At 33.9% G+C, this 18213-nt stretch overlaps 1 protein-coding gene across 2 annotated transcripts; it reads right to left on the reverse strand.

The window, feature by feature from the left end:
- Nucleotides 1-1459: 1459 nt before the first annotated feature.
- LOC136232648 (F-box protein At5g46170) lies at nucleotides 1460-3886 on the reverse strand. 2 transcript variants are annotated; one of them, XM_066021932.1, is made up of 2 exons: nucleotides 2366-3886; nucleotides 1460-1986 (listed from the first exon to the last, which is right to left on the reverse strand). In XM_066021932.1, exon 1 carries the CDS (start codon nucleotides 3624-3626, stop codon nucleotides 2385-2387), a length of 1242 nt encoding a protein of 413 aa, XP_065878004.1. In that variant the 5' UTR covers nucleotides 3627-3886; the 3' UTR covers nucleotides 1460-1986; nucleotides 2366-2384. The 2 variants fall into 2 exon arrangements, with proteins under 2 accessions (XP_065878004.1, XP_065878003.1); XM_066021931.1 differs by having other exon boundaries at nucleotides 1460-1974; nucleotides 2366-3884.
- Between the last annotated feature and the right edge of the window lie 14327 nt (nucleotides 3887-18213).

An 18213-nucleotide genomic window follows, 5' to 3' on the forward strand; every position in this document is an offset into this window, starting at 1 on the left:
TTCTCATTGGTCCACGTGTACGACCTCTTCTAACTTCTTATTTAATATGATATCAGAAGGTTGTTTGAGAGTTTATAGAATATAAATGAAAGTTAATTTCTATTAAAATGTTTTCATTAATTTCACTAACTCCCAATTTGGTTTTTCAAAAGGAAAAAAAAAGCTATCAATTTGGAGGTTAAAGTTCTCTCATTAAAATGCTTTTTTTATTTAGAGTTGTAATTTCCATATGTTGATTCATATCCTCTCCTTTTTTCTTCCTCAGAAATCAGAATCACAACCATTGCCTGCTAATCAATAAACATGTGGGACTTTGTTTCCTTTTATAATTCTCTTTAATTTAATATTTTAAACAATAAATTAAAAGAAGAAAAAAGAGAATTATTTGCGAAGCCAACTGTGGCATACTCAATTATGAAAGATGAATTGAATCATATTATAAGCAAATAAAATAAAATTAGAAAGAAAAAACTTAGAAGAAAGTCAATAGAGGGTGTAATCACGTGTATTGTCTCAAATTAAGATCTATCATGTGATCAACAGATAAAGCCACAGGAACAACCAGCTAAGCCCATTCTTTCAATAATAATAATAATTCTCTAATTGTGATTACCAACTATTCTGCTATCAATGGAAATAATATTTCATTAGAGTATATATACTGAAACTAGAAAATAGATACTTAAATAATTAAATGTCATATTTATACCGTTTATCCTCATATAATAAAAATTGATTCAGTTGATCAATTCTTCGTTCAAGCTTGGAAACAAATAATGTATTATGATTGCAAGTGTGACAGAGTTGGTAATAAAAAGGTTGATTATTTAGAGCAACAAAAGTATAATCATGGTGCTTGTCTGAATCAAAAAGAATAATGTAGATAAGAATTCCTCAAAGATTTTAAAAGGCTACAGCATGTTGGCCACCTGTTTATTTATGGCCTAACAAATTTGTATATTTAAATGCTACTTGCTTTTCATTCATCTCTACAAGAGGAAGAAAACAAAAACTACTTGGCTTCTTGTATGCACCACTTGGCTTCTAAGTTATGTATACTATTCCCTGAGCAAGTAGGAAGAAAATTGCTAACTTCACATTCACCATTGATGCTCAATGCTCATGGCATGTATCAACGTAACAAGGTTGATTTTTAAAACAAAGGGAACCTAATCATGCCCAAATTCAACTCGAATTCCCATGTTTACACAAGGTACTAATTGACAAGAGCCCCCTTTTTTAGGGGTAACTTGGATAAGTATCTGTTTATAGACTGAAAAAAGGCAGGCCATACAAATACTACATGATATCTATCATCTTCAAAAAGCAATTGGAAGTTCCATCACCAATAAAAATCAATCAACAAATCCATTATTCATGGCATGATTCAGTTCACCACAATAGAGTAGTATGTAGGGCCTTAAATGCCTATAATGCATCTTATCCAACTCATCCATCCGAAGATAAAAATGCAACTTTTCTGCAGTATATTATTGGGATACAGGTCAACTGATCAAGTGTTTTTATGAACAAAATAACCATAGATAGAAAAAGTATAGGGTTAATTCAAAACTACATTGCTCAATGTAGTTCAAAAGCGTATAATATAAGCACAACATACTCATACCTACAATTTTCACATACACGGATTATAGATTTTAAAGTAAACGACTACAAACTCAAACCCCTTTAAGCATTTCATCTTGTTAATGCGATGCACCCCTTACAAGCATATGCCTCAATAAAAACAAGCAGCAGATGCATTTTAAGTTAAGGCCATAGTCACTGGTTGATTGCTGTGCATAGTCGACTGCGGTTGGATGGATGGATGTCATTGCGGCAATCCTGGACAGGATTCAGCTTCATGAGACAGTGAACCCATTTCAGGCCAAGCATAAAAGCAAAATTGGTTTCTCATTTGCCACTCAGAAAGAACTTGCGTATTCACCTTCTCCCAAACCATTCGTGCTTTCCCTGAAAACCCCACTACATTATGTTAAAACCAAATTATGTAATGAGGTCATGGAGAACTGATAAAACACTACAGAAGTGTATTTCAGGTCCATAACACCCCCATAAGGTAATCTTTGTAAGACACAGAATGGACCTAAATATAACAATTCATATCTTTAAGCATAGTTTCTAACAAAGCATTGGAAGTGGAATTAACAACGCAGAGCAACTGAAATGATAGGAATATTTAAAAAAGAAAGAATACACATCAATAAGAAACTACAACTGCTAGAATTCAATCTACATTATCAGAGGCAAGTTTTTCTGACAAACAAACCAGACAACAGAGATTAATAAAAGTCAACTTCAATTCAATGCAATAACAAGGTAGAATTGCAGATTTGAAATTTACCTCAGCTCCAGTGGTATCATCAGAATGAGTTCATCTCCAAACAGTAAGTTCTCCTCTTCACCAGCATCTTAGCCGCAGTACCAAAAGGCTCCTCAAATGCTGTGGAAACCCAATTTGCATCACCAACCTCCTTCTTCGCAGTAGACTGCTCACTGGGTCTAATAGCAACCAAAGTCGCCCCTTTCAGCACAATCCCATCAGGCAATTCCAGGTGGGGTGCATACCAAAGCCGCATATTCAGAGCAGGCACAAGCGTTCTCTTGGATGCAGAGGATGCCGACAAGGGTTTCACCCTCAACTCTTCCAGTTGATCCCTATTCATACACAGCACTCCTTGCCCATCCGCATCAGTCAGTACCAAGCTATCAAGAGTCTTGTGCTCTGCAATTATTGGTTGAAGGAGATAATGCCTCGCAGAAGCAGCAATCAAGGAACTAATAGTCCACACGACCCTCAATTTCAAGCCTCCGTTGGTGTAAAATGACTCGGGTATACTCCCATTATCCTCCGTGCCGCCATTAACATTAGCACCATGGTTGTTACCATTCCCACAAACCCCTTCGGGGCCATTTTCTAGAAAATTGGAACAAGCCTTGCCGCGGCCATTGTTGACAACCGAAGCAGCACCGAGAATTACACAATTGTCAAGGGTAGATCCGAAATCAGCCCTCCATTTCAAAAGCACTCCATCATCAATCCCTAATTCTCCACTAGGCAATTCGATCCGTAAAAACCGAATTTCGTTAAAATTCTTGAGAACCTGAGTAGGAGAATGATGCGTAACACCGCCCTGATCCATTTCCCCATCATCCCCGTTGCCGACGGAGAGTGAAGACGAGGAGGCAGAAGTCGAAGTAAAGAGCCCATTCCTTGATGAGTAAGAATTGATCATCTCTCTCCTAGGTCCAAGCAGCTGACCGAGAGCCTGGAACGGCTTAGCAATACCACCGAAAACCAAACGGAAAATGGAAGAAAAACCAGAAGAGGAACCAGAAGAGCGAGATTTCTCAGAGGAAGAGGAGGGAGAGGTATCATCATCAGAAATGACGCAATCAACACGCACGACAACGTTGTCTACTTGAGGAACTAGCGAGTGAAATCGGCGGGAGACAACACAGCAACGGCCAAGCGCCTTGACATCACCGATTTTATTGAAAACCAAGAGAAGAAGCGAGTCGGGAAGGCGATCAAAGTGGTCGATAGAAAGCGTCTCCGGCTCAGGGTAGATTCTGGAAGTCGGATCTGGGCGAAACGATGCCATATTTAAGAAAATCGATAGCTAATTAAGAAAACAAATAGAAAGATCTAGGGGAAGAGCAGATCTCAATTGAGAATCGGAGAGTGAAGAGAAGAGAAGAGAAGCAAGGAAAAGATGAGAAAGGCGTGAAAGAGAGAGAAGGAGGAGGGAAATGGTGGGATGAGATAGATCCACGGTTTTGTCTTTACAGAGATGAGAGAGAGAGACGATGTTGATATCTTAGAGAGAGAAAGACGATATCATATCAGTGTGCGCGTAAAGGGAAAAAAAATAAAGATGCGTGTCTTTTAGAGAGAGAAATAAATTATAGTAGTAGTATTAATTTTAATTATATGCAAAAAGGAAATTAAATTTTGTTTTCATCCACCTCCCTCTCTTAAAGATTCTTCATGTGATAGTGCTATGCTATGCTATCATCCTTCACAAATTTATATTTTATATACTCAACATTTTTATTTTCATAGGTATTTAAAATTTTCACAAATTCTATTATTTTCATTCATTTTGTTTGATGACTTGCATATTTATTAGGATAATGTTCACTTAAGTTTGTTCTTTAAAATAATAGAATATATCGAAGTTTTATTCTAGTTACGATAAAATTACATTGACTGAGTGGTGCACGTGACGTCAACATAGTAACATAGACGATTAATAAAAGGACTTGGTACCACATGTTTAATATGTAAGAATATTTTTCATCACGTGTTTAATATATAGCGATAATTAAAAATTAATTTTTAAAAAAAAGTATGCCTTCTTTTCTTCAAATATAAATACTAAAAGAAAAATTGAAAGTTAAATAAATATTAATTATATTTATAACTTAGGGCTAAACACCATTGATGTTAATTGTTAAAATAATTTATAATCTAAGAATGGAATGGTTAGGAAATATTTCCCTTTAAATATTGTTTTTAACCATGGTTAATATATATATATATATTAAATAAATTAAAAATATTTATGTATATATAATATATGTTTTATAACTATTCACTCAAACTTTGATTTTAAATATTAGAAATTAGTTTTTAGTAAAAAAAAATTAATATAATAGAAAAATTTATAAAAGAATTATTGCACCATTTCTCAAGTTGGGGGCTGTGGCGTGAAGCGACTGCCCAACATATATACTCATTACGGCATCTATAGCTCTATAATAGGTAATTGAAAAGTTGAAATTTTCCTTATTACGGTACATTGGGTATCGTAATGGAACTTTTTCTAATCATGATTCAAAAAGATTCCTTTTAAGAAAATATTTCCTAATCAATACTATATTTGGAATAATTTTATAAAAGAGTACCAAATTGGGGTTGATACCCATTATTTGAATGGGCTTTCTGAAATCTTCTCTTCCAATTATACTCCGATGACCTGAGATGGCAATAGTCATCAGAAAAGGGGGTCAGAATTCTGGCAAGCCCTCTCCGATACTAAAGTCAGTAAATATTTGAGAAAATATGAGACTAACTGTAGAGCAATGAAGTAAGGGAGTGAATTAGGAATTATATACCTGTAACTGTTGATCCTCAAGCTATTCATAAGTAAAATAGTGTGTGTCTGGACACATGGCGATGTTTAATTGGTTTTTGGACCTTATATTTCCGTACATTCGGTATTGTAATGGAACTTTTTTTAACTCTGATTCAAAATGAGCCCTTTTAAAAAAAAATATTTCCTAATCGATACTATATTGGGAATAATTTTGTAAAAGAGTACCCAATTGGGGTTGATACATATTATTTGCATGGGCCTTAAATGAGTGGACTGTAAATGGGCTTTAGCCGTATTCCGAAGCTAACATTTGGGGCCCAAACTCAATAAGGCCCAAAAACATACTTCCCTTCGGCTGAACTCGCGTTCGGCCACTAGGTATCAAGAGAGTTCTCTTTGGAGGAATGATCGCCCTAAATTCCAAAGGCATGCTCTCTAAGTTCACATTTCTTGCAGAACGAAAATATAGGATCCAAAGACCAATTAAACATCGCCATGTGTCCAGGCACACACTATTTTACCTATAAATTTCTTGAAGGTCAACAGTTATTATAGGTACATAATTCCTAATTCACTCTCTTACTTCATTGATCTACAGTTAATCTCATATTTTCTCAAATATTTACTGATCTTAGCATCGGAGAGGGTTTGCCGAAACTCTAACCCCCTTTTCTAACGACTATTGCCATCTCAAGTCACTGGAGTATAGTTGGAAGAGAAGATTTCCAAAAGAATGACATCATTTGGTGCAGTGAGCGTGGATCGCTTTTCATAAGAAGATGGTTGACGTTCAAAGTTCAATTATCCATCCCGTAATTCAACCTACAATTCAACCTGTAGTTCAACCGGTAATTCAGCTTAATCAAAGAGTTGAAGATATTCCTGGTACTTCAGTCGCATTTCATCGTGGCTTGGTTGATTCTTGTAATCATCCTCTTTCACCACTGCTACTTACACCAACTGTAGACCAGAGGATTGATGCTTACCTAGAGTCATTAGATCATGAGCAACGCAGTTTTATGGATGGTTTAACAAGACAACTGATATATAATATGGGATCTATTTAAGAGTCTATGAACATCCTTCGAGCGAAGCATGCTACACAGATGGAGGTGATACGTCTATAGTTTAAGGAGGCAAAGGACGCTGGGAGATATGGTGATGGAAGAGGGTCAGTTACTTGTTCTACAAGACATTATGTTGCACAAACATGTCCCAAGAAATGGGGATTTTTTGAAGAATCAGAGCCTGAGGTGTTTAGAGGAAGATCGAAAGAAATACCTAAAAGCCACATCGAAGGTGTCATCATTCACATTCGCCTAATAAGTACGTTCCGAAGCTGGAAGGATCTAGATCCCCAAAATGATGTAGGGGCGTTCATCATGATCCCATCGAATCCCTGATTCATTGTTATGAAGCTTATAAGAAAAGGTTATAGGTTCCTAGATCTCCTGAATATCGTGATTGTAGGCATCTGAAGCCAAAGGAAAATGAATCTTCTTTAATTGAGGAAGTTTATAATCTCATCAAGAGTGAACTTCGGCACGTGATGCAGGATGAAGGATTAGAATCCAGGATGCCAAAGACTACGAATGTGGTTACTCCTTTGAATGCTGAAATAATGAGTTAGCCAATGCCAAGGGGTTTCAAGTATCCTCTACTCAAAGATTACAAGGGTATGACAGATCCAACCCTGCACATGAAGAATTTTATAAGAGATCTACAAACCACTACGACAACCGATGCACTCATGTGTCATTTGTTTTCAACGAAACTGAGAGATTCAAGTGCTTACTAGTATGCCCAACTCTTGCCAGGCTCTGTTAGATCTTTCAAGCAAATGTTTAAGAAGTTTGCGGATGATTTTATCACTTTTATTCCTGAGAGTAAAACAATGCAATATCTTAACTATTTGGTGCAAGAGTCTAACGAATCTTTAAATGAATGGGTTGAACATTTCCAGAAAGTGGATATTAAGATCAAACATTCGAATGTTGATGGGGTGGTGGAAGCTTTCTGGTATAGGAAGAAGAAGGTAGTACATTGACTATTTTGGGTTCCAACAGCTGAAGAAAGAATGTGAAGATCTTGTTGAGAGTAAACTTGAGCCTTTTGCTGCAACTACTGATGCAGGAAACAACTTATGTGTGTTCCATTAGTAGGTTAGACAGGAAGTATAATGCGAAATGCATAGTGTCTATTGGTCCAGCAGAAGTTGCACATAATAGGCTTCTTTAAATAAGTTTGCTGGAAACCCAGGCCACCAGTGTCGGGGTTTAATGTCCTATAGACAATTGTTGTAGGATATAAACTATTTGTAAATGAATTGTTCATTATCGTTTGTTTTATAAGATATAGTAAACTATATAAAGGCACTAATCTTTTATCAGAACTAATTAGGTTAAATAAAAAAATCCCAAGTTTATTTAAGTGATCATAAAGTGTTCATACAAGCATGAAGTGAGACGGAACTTTATAATAAACTGATAAACTTAAAACGACCCCAAATCAAGTAATGTGTTTATGGGATTAACGTATTGCTGTTGAGACTTGCACGTAACAATGTCTTCTGTTGTGAACAGATAACTGATCTCACAAGCTTTAGATATGGAGATACCGAGACAGTTACATGGATCCGATGAAGGGGTTCATTAGGATTGGGGACTCGACTTGAGATAACAGGATGGATGGATTTATCTAGTGTCACATGTTTCATCTCAAATGATATTAGTAGCTATAAGTAATCCTCAAACTCAAATAAACATTAATTAGTGATTCTGGATTATGGAGTGTGATGCTTTGATTATGTGCGAGCACGATCCGCTACAAGGGACCCTGGGGTATGTGAGAGCAGGGTTGGGTATCATATAAAGTAATTGCAGGATAGTTAATGTTAGATTGAGCATTCGTCACTCCTGATAGATAGGAGGTATATCCATGGGCCTCTTGTGGAAGAATTAACTGAAACCATTGCAAGGTGATATGTTTAAGAGTAGAAATGGAGATTTCACTTAATTTGTCTATTCAGAGTTAATTCTACATGAACAAGTAAAACAGATGTCTCGATATATGTAACTTGACATATTCCATAGTTACAAGATTTGTATAAGAATATAGTTGATGAAGGATCGGATTATACTGAACCTAATACTGAAAGGTAAAGGTTAGAATCAACATGAGTTCTTATCGCTCCAAGGGAATGAGACGTTTCTGATAAAACAGTCTGCACAATCATTCCGTTATAAGGTTAGGATTAAATTAATCTAGTTGAATTAATTTAAATAAACATATACGACTAGTTTCGATAAGAAATGGGTCACACATGAAATAAGACTGGAAGATGGAATGGTAATTTAATAGAGAGATACTATAAGGGGGCCGAAATCTGTAGTGTATTAATTAAGGTTTTAGTTGATTTATTTAGATAAATATAATTAGATTATATTATAATTAAATTAATTAAAGAGATAATGTTAATTAGATAGTATAATGTGATTATTCATCTATATAATTATCCTAACCTAATTAATTATTCTAATGGGATTAGGATAGTATTTATTAAATATATATTATATTTGATATGGATAATATTTGATAAATACATATTATTATCTAATTAAAAAACCTAAGATAGTTAGGATTCTAATTAACTAAACCTAATTGAATTAGGATTCAATTAATTGAGGACTATAAATACCCCCTAGCCTTAGTAATTCGACCAACACAACATTAGAGCAATATGATTTTTCTCGTCTCTCACTCGATTAAATTATTTACTCCGTTCATCCGTTTCTTTTATTCGTGTGGATATCGTTAGAGGCAATCTACACTTGATTGCTATTTGGTTGATTACTAACTTTTGGTTTTGATTTCTTGTTCTTGTTCGTGACTGTGTTCGTGATTGACGTGACATCCACGTGGATACTTCGTTAGCAACAGTAGATAGTTCATCAATCCAAAGGTATTCTGTTTAACCTCTCTTTATATGAAATAACGATTAACGGATCTTGGGAAAGGGAAATAGACAAAATAGATAAAAAAAAATTATATTTCCATTGCGCCTAGACTTGTCTATTTTTTTCAACCAGTAGTTAACAACAAGTGCAATCAACACAACTCTTGCTAGAGAAAGAGAGATGAAGAGAAAGAAAGAAATGGATGAAGAGATAAAGAAATGGATTAAGGGTAAAATGGAAATATAAAATTTTAGAAAGAGAGAAGGAGAGAGAGAACCAGTAAAAAATGAGAGTTCAAGGTAAAAAGTGTTAGTCAACGATTATAGTGGCCACCGGTGTTAAAAAGTGTAAAGTTTAGTGGCCATATCGTTAAAAATTGAAGTTCAGTGACCACAATGTTAAAATGAGTGAAGTTCTGTGGGCATGTGTGTAATTTACTCGCCTAAAATGTATAGTTTTAAGATAGGGTTAAGGTGCAAAAATACCACTAGCGTTTTGGATCAGGAGCAATTTTACTCTTAACGTCTAAAATTGTGTAATTTTACCCCTAACATTGGAAGCCAAGAGCAATTTTACCTCTAACGTTGATAATTTGGGTTAATTTGAGAAATAATTCATCAAACTATATTCTCAGTCATGAATCTTGTCATCTACACTTCACACTTGTTTCATTTTATTAGTAACAAATCACTAACATATGTTGGGATGTAAAAAAGAATAAAAAAAATAAAAAATATACTGTCTTTTATACAAATTGGACAAAAAAAATTCAAAAAATTCACCGAATTTATAAATATTAATCTCCAATTCTATTATTAAATTATAAAAACGTGAAATCTTTTTTTAGAGCGAATTGATATGAAATTAATTAGTCTAGAATAAGGAACAAAAATATTTGTGTTTTATAATAGGGTAAAATTGACCCAAATTATCAACGTTAGGGGTAAAATTGCACTTGGCTACCAACATCATGAGTAAAATTGCACTATTTTAAATGTTAGGAGTAAAATTACTCATGACTCAAAATGTTACGGGTATTTTTACACCTTAACTCTTTAAGATATATATTAGCGGATAAAAATAAAATAAAAAATAATGACCAAATGAACGAGTACGGAAGAAAATGATGTAAGAAGAAATGGGGTAAAATTGGTAGAATAAAATAGAGATGAGAGAGAGGGTAACAAGATGGAGTCTGGTACAGTAGATAGTATTGTACTAGTGGATTGGGCTGGCCTATTCTTTCTTCATCCTTCCTTTCTTTCTTCATCCATACTTTCTAACTCCAAGTACCACATTTAAAACTTTGCCTCCAAATTCATTTAACAAAAACGTAAATCTTCATTTGAATTTATGTCCAAATTTTGAATTTTATAATTCAAAATCAATACTTGGTCCACTTAGTAAAGAAACAACTATTCATTGTTTTATCATAATCTATATTTTTGGTTTTTACTAAGCGAACACATATACGTAATTTTTTTATGAAGAAAAAAAAAATTTCATTAATAAAAGTCAGAATATAATATAGAACAAATAAAATCAGAAGGTCTAAAGGACCATTTCATAAGTCCTTCTTTAGAGTAGACAGTCTGGGCAAGCTCATGGGCTACACTATTTGCAGAACGGCTAATAAAATTGACACTAACGTCATTTAAAGAACTTAACAGAAATTTGCACTATTCTAATATAAAACCATAAGCACACCTGAAAGGTCATTCCCTAAAATGATTAACTACCATATAGCAGCATCTGATTCAATCTCACATCTTCCCAAATCTTTATCTTTTTTAACAAACTCAACGCTTCCCTTATGCACACTGCTTCTCCATATGTGACTTGATAGTTTCCTGAGAGAAGCTTAGAAAACGCACCATAGAACTGTCATTCATTATTGCGAAACACAGCCTCAACCCCTAACAAACCAGAACCCGTAATCAGGGAAGCATCAACATTTAACTTGTGAACCTGGGGAGGAGGTCTACACCATCTATGTGCTAATGAATTTTGTGTCGAACCATTTATGCCGTGATACAAGGTTTGTGCATTCTGCCATTCTTTCAAACCCAGACAAGCCATTTGGAAAACCACTCTTGGAGACATCTTAACATTGTTCCAAATGTAATTGTTTCTACCTGTCCAAATACCCTAGATGACCATAGCCCACACACAAATAGAGTCAACAGAATGTATTAAAATAAAACTCACCCACTCCTTGAATAAGTGAACTCTCCATTTTAGAATTCTTTTCATTCCTGAAATCTGCTAAACTCGAATGGAAATGTTGCATCCACATAAAACATGCATAAAACTCCCCTCAACTGAACCACATAATGAACAAATGGGACTTAAATCTACATGTCTCTTAATTAAATTATCAGCAGATGGGATAACATTATGACATGCTCTCCAAATAAGATTTCTCACCTTCGAGGGAACTTTGAGCTGCCAAATTTTCTTCCACAAACTACTTACAGTATCAATTGGAATAGTGTAAAGCCTCTTATAATCACTCCGGACATAATAGTTTCCATCATGTTCGAAACACCAGAACCAAATCATCATGCAACAGATTTTGAGAAATAGGAATACTGAATATATAATTTTGATCATCCGAATTGAAAAGATTATGAACAATATTTATATCCCATCATCTCTCACCCAAAACAAGAGAGAACTGGCAGGAGCAGCAACAATAGGATCTTGCAACACAGAAGTTGGGACTCTAAGAGGAGCTTCTAGCAGCCAAGGATCATGTCCGATATGCAAGTTATTATCACTACCAATTCTCCTGCGACAACCTTGAAGAAGGATGTCATTTGCCTCAATAATACTGCTTCAAACAAACTTGCATTATGACCTCTAGTGGCTTCCAAGAAATACCCATGTTAGAAGTACTTAGCTTTAAATATGCGAGAAACCAAAGAATTTGGTGTGGTGATAAATTGTCAACCCTGTTTTCCGAGCATAGCCAAGTTGAACTCCCTAAGTTTTTTGAACCTAAAACCACCAACAAATTTAGGTATGCTTAAACAATCCCGAATGCAACCAACGAATACCCCGGCCCCCATTACACCACCAAAAAGCGTTGAACATACGTTCAAGATCTTGGTAGTAAGAAAACATTCATCGTATAAATTGGAATTGTCTGGACAACAGTTTTCAACAATATATCCTTACCTATACGAGATAGGATTTTGGAATGTCGGGACTGAAGACGATTCCAAGTTCTGTCCTTAATAAAATTGAAGATCTCTCGTTCATTCTAACCAATCATTGATGGCAACCCTAAATAACTTCCTTGATTTTGAGTTTCCCGAACCCCCAACCTGTGACTATTTGCTGTCGAGTATCAGTCCCTATGTTATAGCTGAAAAAAACTACTGATTTTTGTAGATTTACCACTTGAACAAACCCCAATTCATATTCTTGAAGCACTTATTGAACCACCTCACTTTCGCCTACCTTATCTTGAAAAAAGATGTAGCAATCATTGGTAAAAAAGAGGTGGCTGACAGATGGAGCACCCCGAGCAATTTTACAACCATGCCACAAGTTTTGAGACTCTTTTGCCCATATATACGCACTTAGGCCCTCATCACAAATGATGAACAAATAAGGAGACAGTGGGTCTCCTTGATGAATCCCTCTAAAAGGAATGATATGACCAAGTTCTTGTCCATCAACTGTAATATGGTAATCAACTGTTCCTATACAACCCATGCTTAGATTAATCCACCTCTCACAAAACCAAACCACTGAAAAATAGATTTGATAAATCCCCATTCTAGTCGGTCGTATTCTTCTAAAACAGTGTGTTGTTTCAAATGCAATTAAAATGTTATCCGTGATCATTCTCTCAGGCATAAATGCACTTTGAGACTCCAAAACCAACGCATTAAGTAACATTTTTAATCTATTAGCAATTACTTTTGATAAGATCTTATAAGCTACATTACATAGTGATATGGGTCTAAGGTCCCCTATAGCCTCAGGCTAATTTTTCTTTGGTATGAGTACAATACTAGTACTATTTATTCCTTGAGGAAGGTAACCTGATTCAAAAAAATCCTTGCATATTTTTACTCATACCAATAAGATCGAAAATATGTTGGATTCGTTCCATCCAACCCCGGTGCCTTATTAGCATCCATGCTAAAAGCTGCTTTCTTTATTTCATAAGCAGTAATTCTTCGATAAGCTTCTCATTCTGCTCAAGAGAAATAACTGGATTTATGCACTCTAGAATTTTAGGGGAGAAAGAATTTGAAGACTGGAACATCTCTTTAAAATAGTGTATCATAATGTCCCCCAATCCCCATCTCAATTTGTTACGTTTTTTCCTACTTGAAGCAAAAGAATGAAAATATCTTGTATTCGCATCTCCAGATTTAAGCCAGTGAGCTTTTGCATGTTGTTTCCAGAAAATTTCCATGTGCCCAAGCAACTCGAAATAGCGAACCTCCATTTTTTTGAACAAAGCCACACCTCTATTGTCCATCTGATTACGTAGAAAATTCAATTCATGCTTAATTGCTGTAATTTCTTTTTTTGTCTTGGAAATATAATCTTCTCCATAATTTGAGAGAGCTCGGCCACACTCATGTATCTTAGTTTGTAAATCTATAAAAGAACTATCCTTCCAAACATTTTTAATAATTAAATGACATTCATTCTCCTTCAACCAAACATTTTCAAAGCGAAAACGTTTGACCCAGGCTTTACGTTTTCTCGAGTGTAAGGATAAAAGAACAGGAAGATGGTCAGATGAACTATATGGTATAACATATACATAAGCTTGTGGAAATTTGTCCAGCCAAGAAATTATGGTCATCTCCCTATCAAGGAATTCCTCCACCCAAGCAGTTGTACCACGACCACGCTTCCATGTAAAGAACGGACCAAAATAACCCAAATCAACCAAACCATAGTCCTCAATTACTTATTTAAACCCCAAGTATAGTTTAGGAGGGTGGGGATTAATACCCCCTCTTGTCATCAGTACCGACTAGGTCATTAAAATCACTCATACAACACTAGAGATCATCTGATAGAGAAGCAATATCACGAAAAATATTCCAGGACTCGTGTCTCCTAAACCTGTCTGGATTACCATAGTAACCAGTAAATCTCCAAGGCTGCACAGACCCAAGGAAAACATTAGCATCAATATAATATTTACTAGAGTTTTATATTTGGACCGTCCCAATATCCAACCACAACAGGCCTAGGCCATCGCTTCTACCTATGTAGTCGACACTTAAGCAACCAGTGAAGCCCAACTTCTTTTTTAAGACTTCTAATTTGTTTTTTTTTTTATTATTTTTGTTTCACTAAGAAAAATTAAATTAGACTTATAACTACGAGCTAAATCCAGGATCGTCCTAACTGCCCATGGATTGTCCATCCCATGGCAGTTCCAAACTAAGAGACTCATGGCGATCGGCATGCCTGTCCTGTAGGTATTACAGTTACTATTCAAACAATCATTAAAAAAATTCAAATATTTCCCTTTTTTGGCAGGGTGTCGGTTTCTTTTTTTTAAAGAAAAAAAAGTGACAGTTACTTGATAAATTTAGATTTAAAATGTTTAAACTTGACATAGTTGGAAATTTTTTACTATTTATGAGACACTTATAATATTTTAACTGATTCTTGACTTTTATGTAACTAACCCTTTCATCTACTATCATATCATTATTCCCAAAATCACTCCCTGATCTGTAGCTTGTTTGACTGTTGACCTCTCACTTTCCATTTGTGACTGTCTCGTGAGATTTTTCTGTACTGCCCCTGCTGGAGCTGAATCGCCGCCTATTTTGAAACTAGCATCTGTCACCCGCCACCGTGCTCCTCTGTTGGAAAATCGTCGCCCAAGTTGAGCCAACATGAACGATTCATGGGGTCGTGACACTACACCATCAATCGCATCCTAAATTTTGGGACAAGAAATTTTAGTATGATCAAGATAATAGCAAACAAAACAAAAACGTTTGATACGTTCATATGTACGTAATTTAAAGTTTATAAATAAAGATTTATGATATATTTTATTAAAAAAAGCATTTTACTTTAAAAAAAATTATATTTACGTATCAATAAAGTTTATCGAATTGCGGATCGCTTGGCGGCGGCTGGGCACAAGGGGATGTTAGGTGTTTCCACCCTTTCTGATCCTCCTATCTATCTTTCTTCTCTCCTTTTAGAGGACAGAGTTGGAGTTAGCTTTCCTAGGCTGATCCCAGGTTAGCTTTTGTCTCGGTGTTGGTTTGTTTTCTTTCCTGTTTCTACCAAAAAAAAAAAAAACACAACCTCTTCAAAACACATGTTATTTTCCCAAATCAAAACTATAAATTATATAGCGAACATTTCATTTTTTCTTTTTACGAATTTGATAATTTATAAACTAAATTGAAATTTATATTTATTTTACGCAATTTGATTTGGGGTTGAGTTTTCTTAATTTGTAAATGTAATTTTTTAAAAGGAAAAAATGTTATTGGTTATGATTAGAATTTAATTGTAATTTAAAATATGAGTGTTTTGCTAACAAAATGTACTACGAAACTTTTATTTATAATCTTTTAAAATATTGATCTATATGAGTGTTTTTATTTATAGACTCATGGCAGTTCCAAGGAAAATTACATTAAAAATATGAGTGTTTTGCTAACAAAATGACGATCGGCAATACACTTACATTAAATAAAGAAAAATTACATTAAAAATAAAGGAAAACCTCGACCCACCCCACCCATGTGATTCGAACCCATGACCTCTACAGTCATAGGTAAGCTTTCAACCAACAGTCATAATTTTTTTAAAATGTTATAAATTATGAAATTTGAGCTTTATTAATTTAAATTTACAATTTCAAATTCAATTAACCAAATACCTTATATATTACAAATTAATTCAATAATGTTTAAAACTAAAATTTTGAGATTTTTTTTTTGTACAAATTAAAGCATGAAAACAAATAAATAAGTAAAATTATATTATGTTTATTTAAATATATATTTAGTTCGGTTTTTGGTTAAACCAATATTTTTTCCGGAATAACCGAACCGATAATCGAATATCGAACAAGAAAAATTCGACAACCGAACCGAATCAAATTATTAAAATAACCGAACCAAACAAGAATTTCGGTTCGGTTATCGGTTTGATCATCGTTTATTGGACTTTTTGCTCACCCATAATTCTCGTACACATCTCATACCCGTCACAGATAATGGTTTTAATCTTATACACATCTCATACCCTTTTATACATGGTATAAGTAGTCTCGTTAGGATCAGATAGTCTCCAATACCTACGGGTACAATACCCAGTGTCATCCCTACTTGAAAGAGTGTTTGGTCAGGTGAATGTGTTTGGAAGAGTGTATTGTCTTGGATAGATAATGATTGCTTGCTTTTTATGACAATGTTGCCACTTTTTGGTACCTTTTGACACTTTCTATCCCTCTTTTTAATAAAAAAATTTAATTAAATATTAAAATATTATATTATTTAATATCATAATATTTATAATTAAAATAAATTATACATAAAATAATGATTTCTATATCATAATGGCAAATTTTGAAATTATTTAGCTTTGGAGCATTTAAAAAAAAGTTGTAAAAAAAATATAAATGAGAGAAAAAATAAAATATTATATTTTAGGGTGATTTGTTAAGTTTTGATAACTTTTGATGTTCCTTGCACGGGAAATGTTTTTAGTGATTATGTATGCCAAAATATAAAGCTAAAAGAGTTTTATAATTTAGGGTAAACAATTTATTAGTCTCCACATTTTTAACTAACATATTGTTTAATCAATTTATTTTCAAAAACACATTATAAGGTCCCTATTTTTTTTTCTATCACCGATAACCTTTGGTCCTTTTGTTTATTTATTTTTATATTTTAAACCAAACATATCTTAACTTTCAGGACAACTATAGTGCGATACAAAATGATCATCTTACTATATTAATTTCTGTTTGACTATTTATGTCGAATATAACGGTTAAAAAAATAGACAGAATGACTAAAAGGAGATGATTAATAAATTATTTACCCTAGAATTTATATAACTATGAAATAAGACACAAAAATATTGTAGATGATAAAGAGACATTGAGAGAAAGTAATAAAGAATATTTTAATTTTAAACCAATAAAAAAAATTAAATATCCTTAATTTTACAAGCTAGAATTTGAAGGAATTGCAAAAGCCGGTAATTTTGGATGAAGAACCCTAACTCTCAAATAAAGATTCTGAAATTTCATTAATAAAAATTGGCTATTCATTACAAAGAGATCAATTTATACTTGTCTAATCTTAAAAGGTAAATTACCTCAAAGCCTAACTATTTAAAGACAATAAAACACAAAGAAATGGAGATAAAAACACCCAAAATAACTATAAAAACGAGTTTAAATCTCCCCTAAAAGTAGTTGACTTTCCGAGTCAATGGGTAACCCGACGAGTCAAGTTTATGTGGGAGGTTATGTCTCCCACATAGGTATACAACTCAACGAGTCGAATATTGACTCGGTGAGTCATATACCTTGAATCCCTCCCGTACACTTATTGACCCTTCAATGCTCCATTTTGTATCCCTTTTAAGTCGATTGCTCCATGATGCATATATTATATATATGTGCTTGTGAAGGCAAGTGCAGCTTAATCAACTAATAAACTGAAAGTAAAGTATCGTTCTCACGAGGATGGTGACTGTAATTACTAATCTTTTGCTTGCTATCTATTATTTAAGCAATCGAAAGGTAAAGTTTGTTGGGTAACCGAATTAAAATTACATTAACAAGTAAATATGAGTTACACAAATTGAGAATGTATATTACTTATAATAGAAGAAACTAAGACTTTTAGCTCCACTTAACCTCTGTGCTTATTATTAACACTTAAACTTTTTTTTTATGTGTTTTATCATTTTAAGATGACGATTTTTCTTATTAGCTAATAGATTCTCGAGTTATTGGTTCTAAACTCTTAATTAATTAGTTTATGTTGGTCTGACTAAAGTAATTAATATAGAGAAGCATTAAATTTTTTATTAAATCTAAACCTTTTAAACTACTTTACCTTGGTCCGACTAAAGTGATTACTTGAGATTTAAGAAAA

Source organism: Euphorbia lathyris, chromosome 6 (genome assembly GCF_963576675.1).
Source record: "Euphorbia lathyris chromosome 6, ddEupLath1.1, whole genome shotgun sequence".
NCBI classification, from domain to species: Eukaryota; Viridiplantae; Streptophyta; class Magnoliopsida; order Malpighiales; family Euphorbiaceae; genus Euphorbia; species Euphorbia lathyris.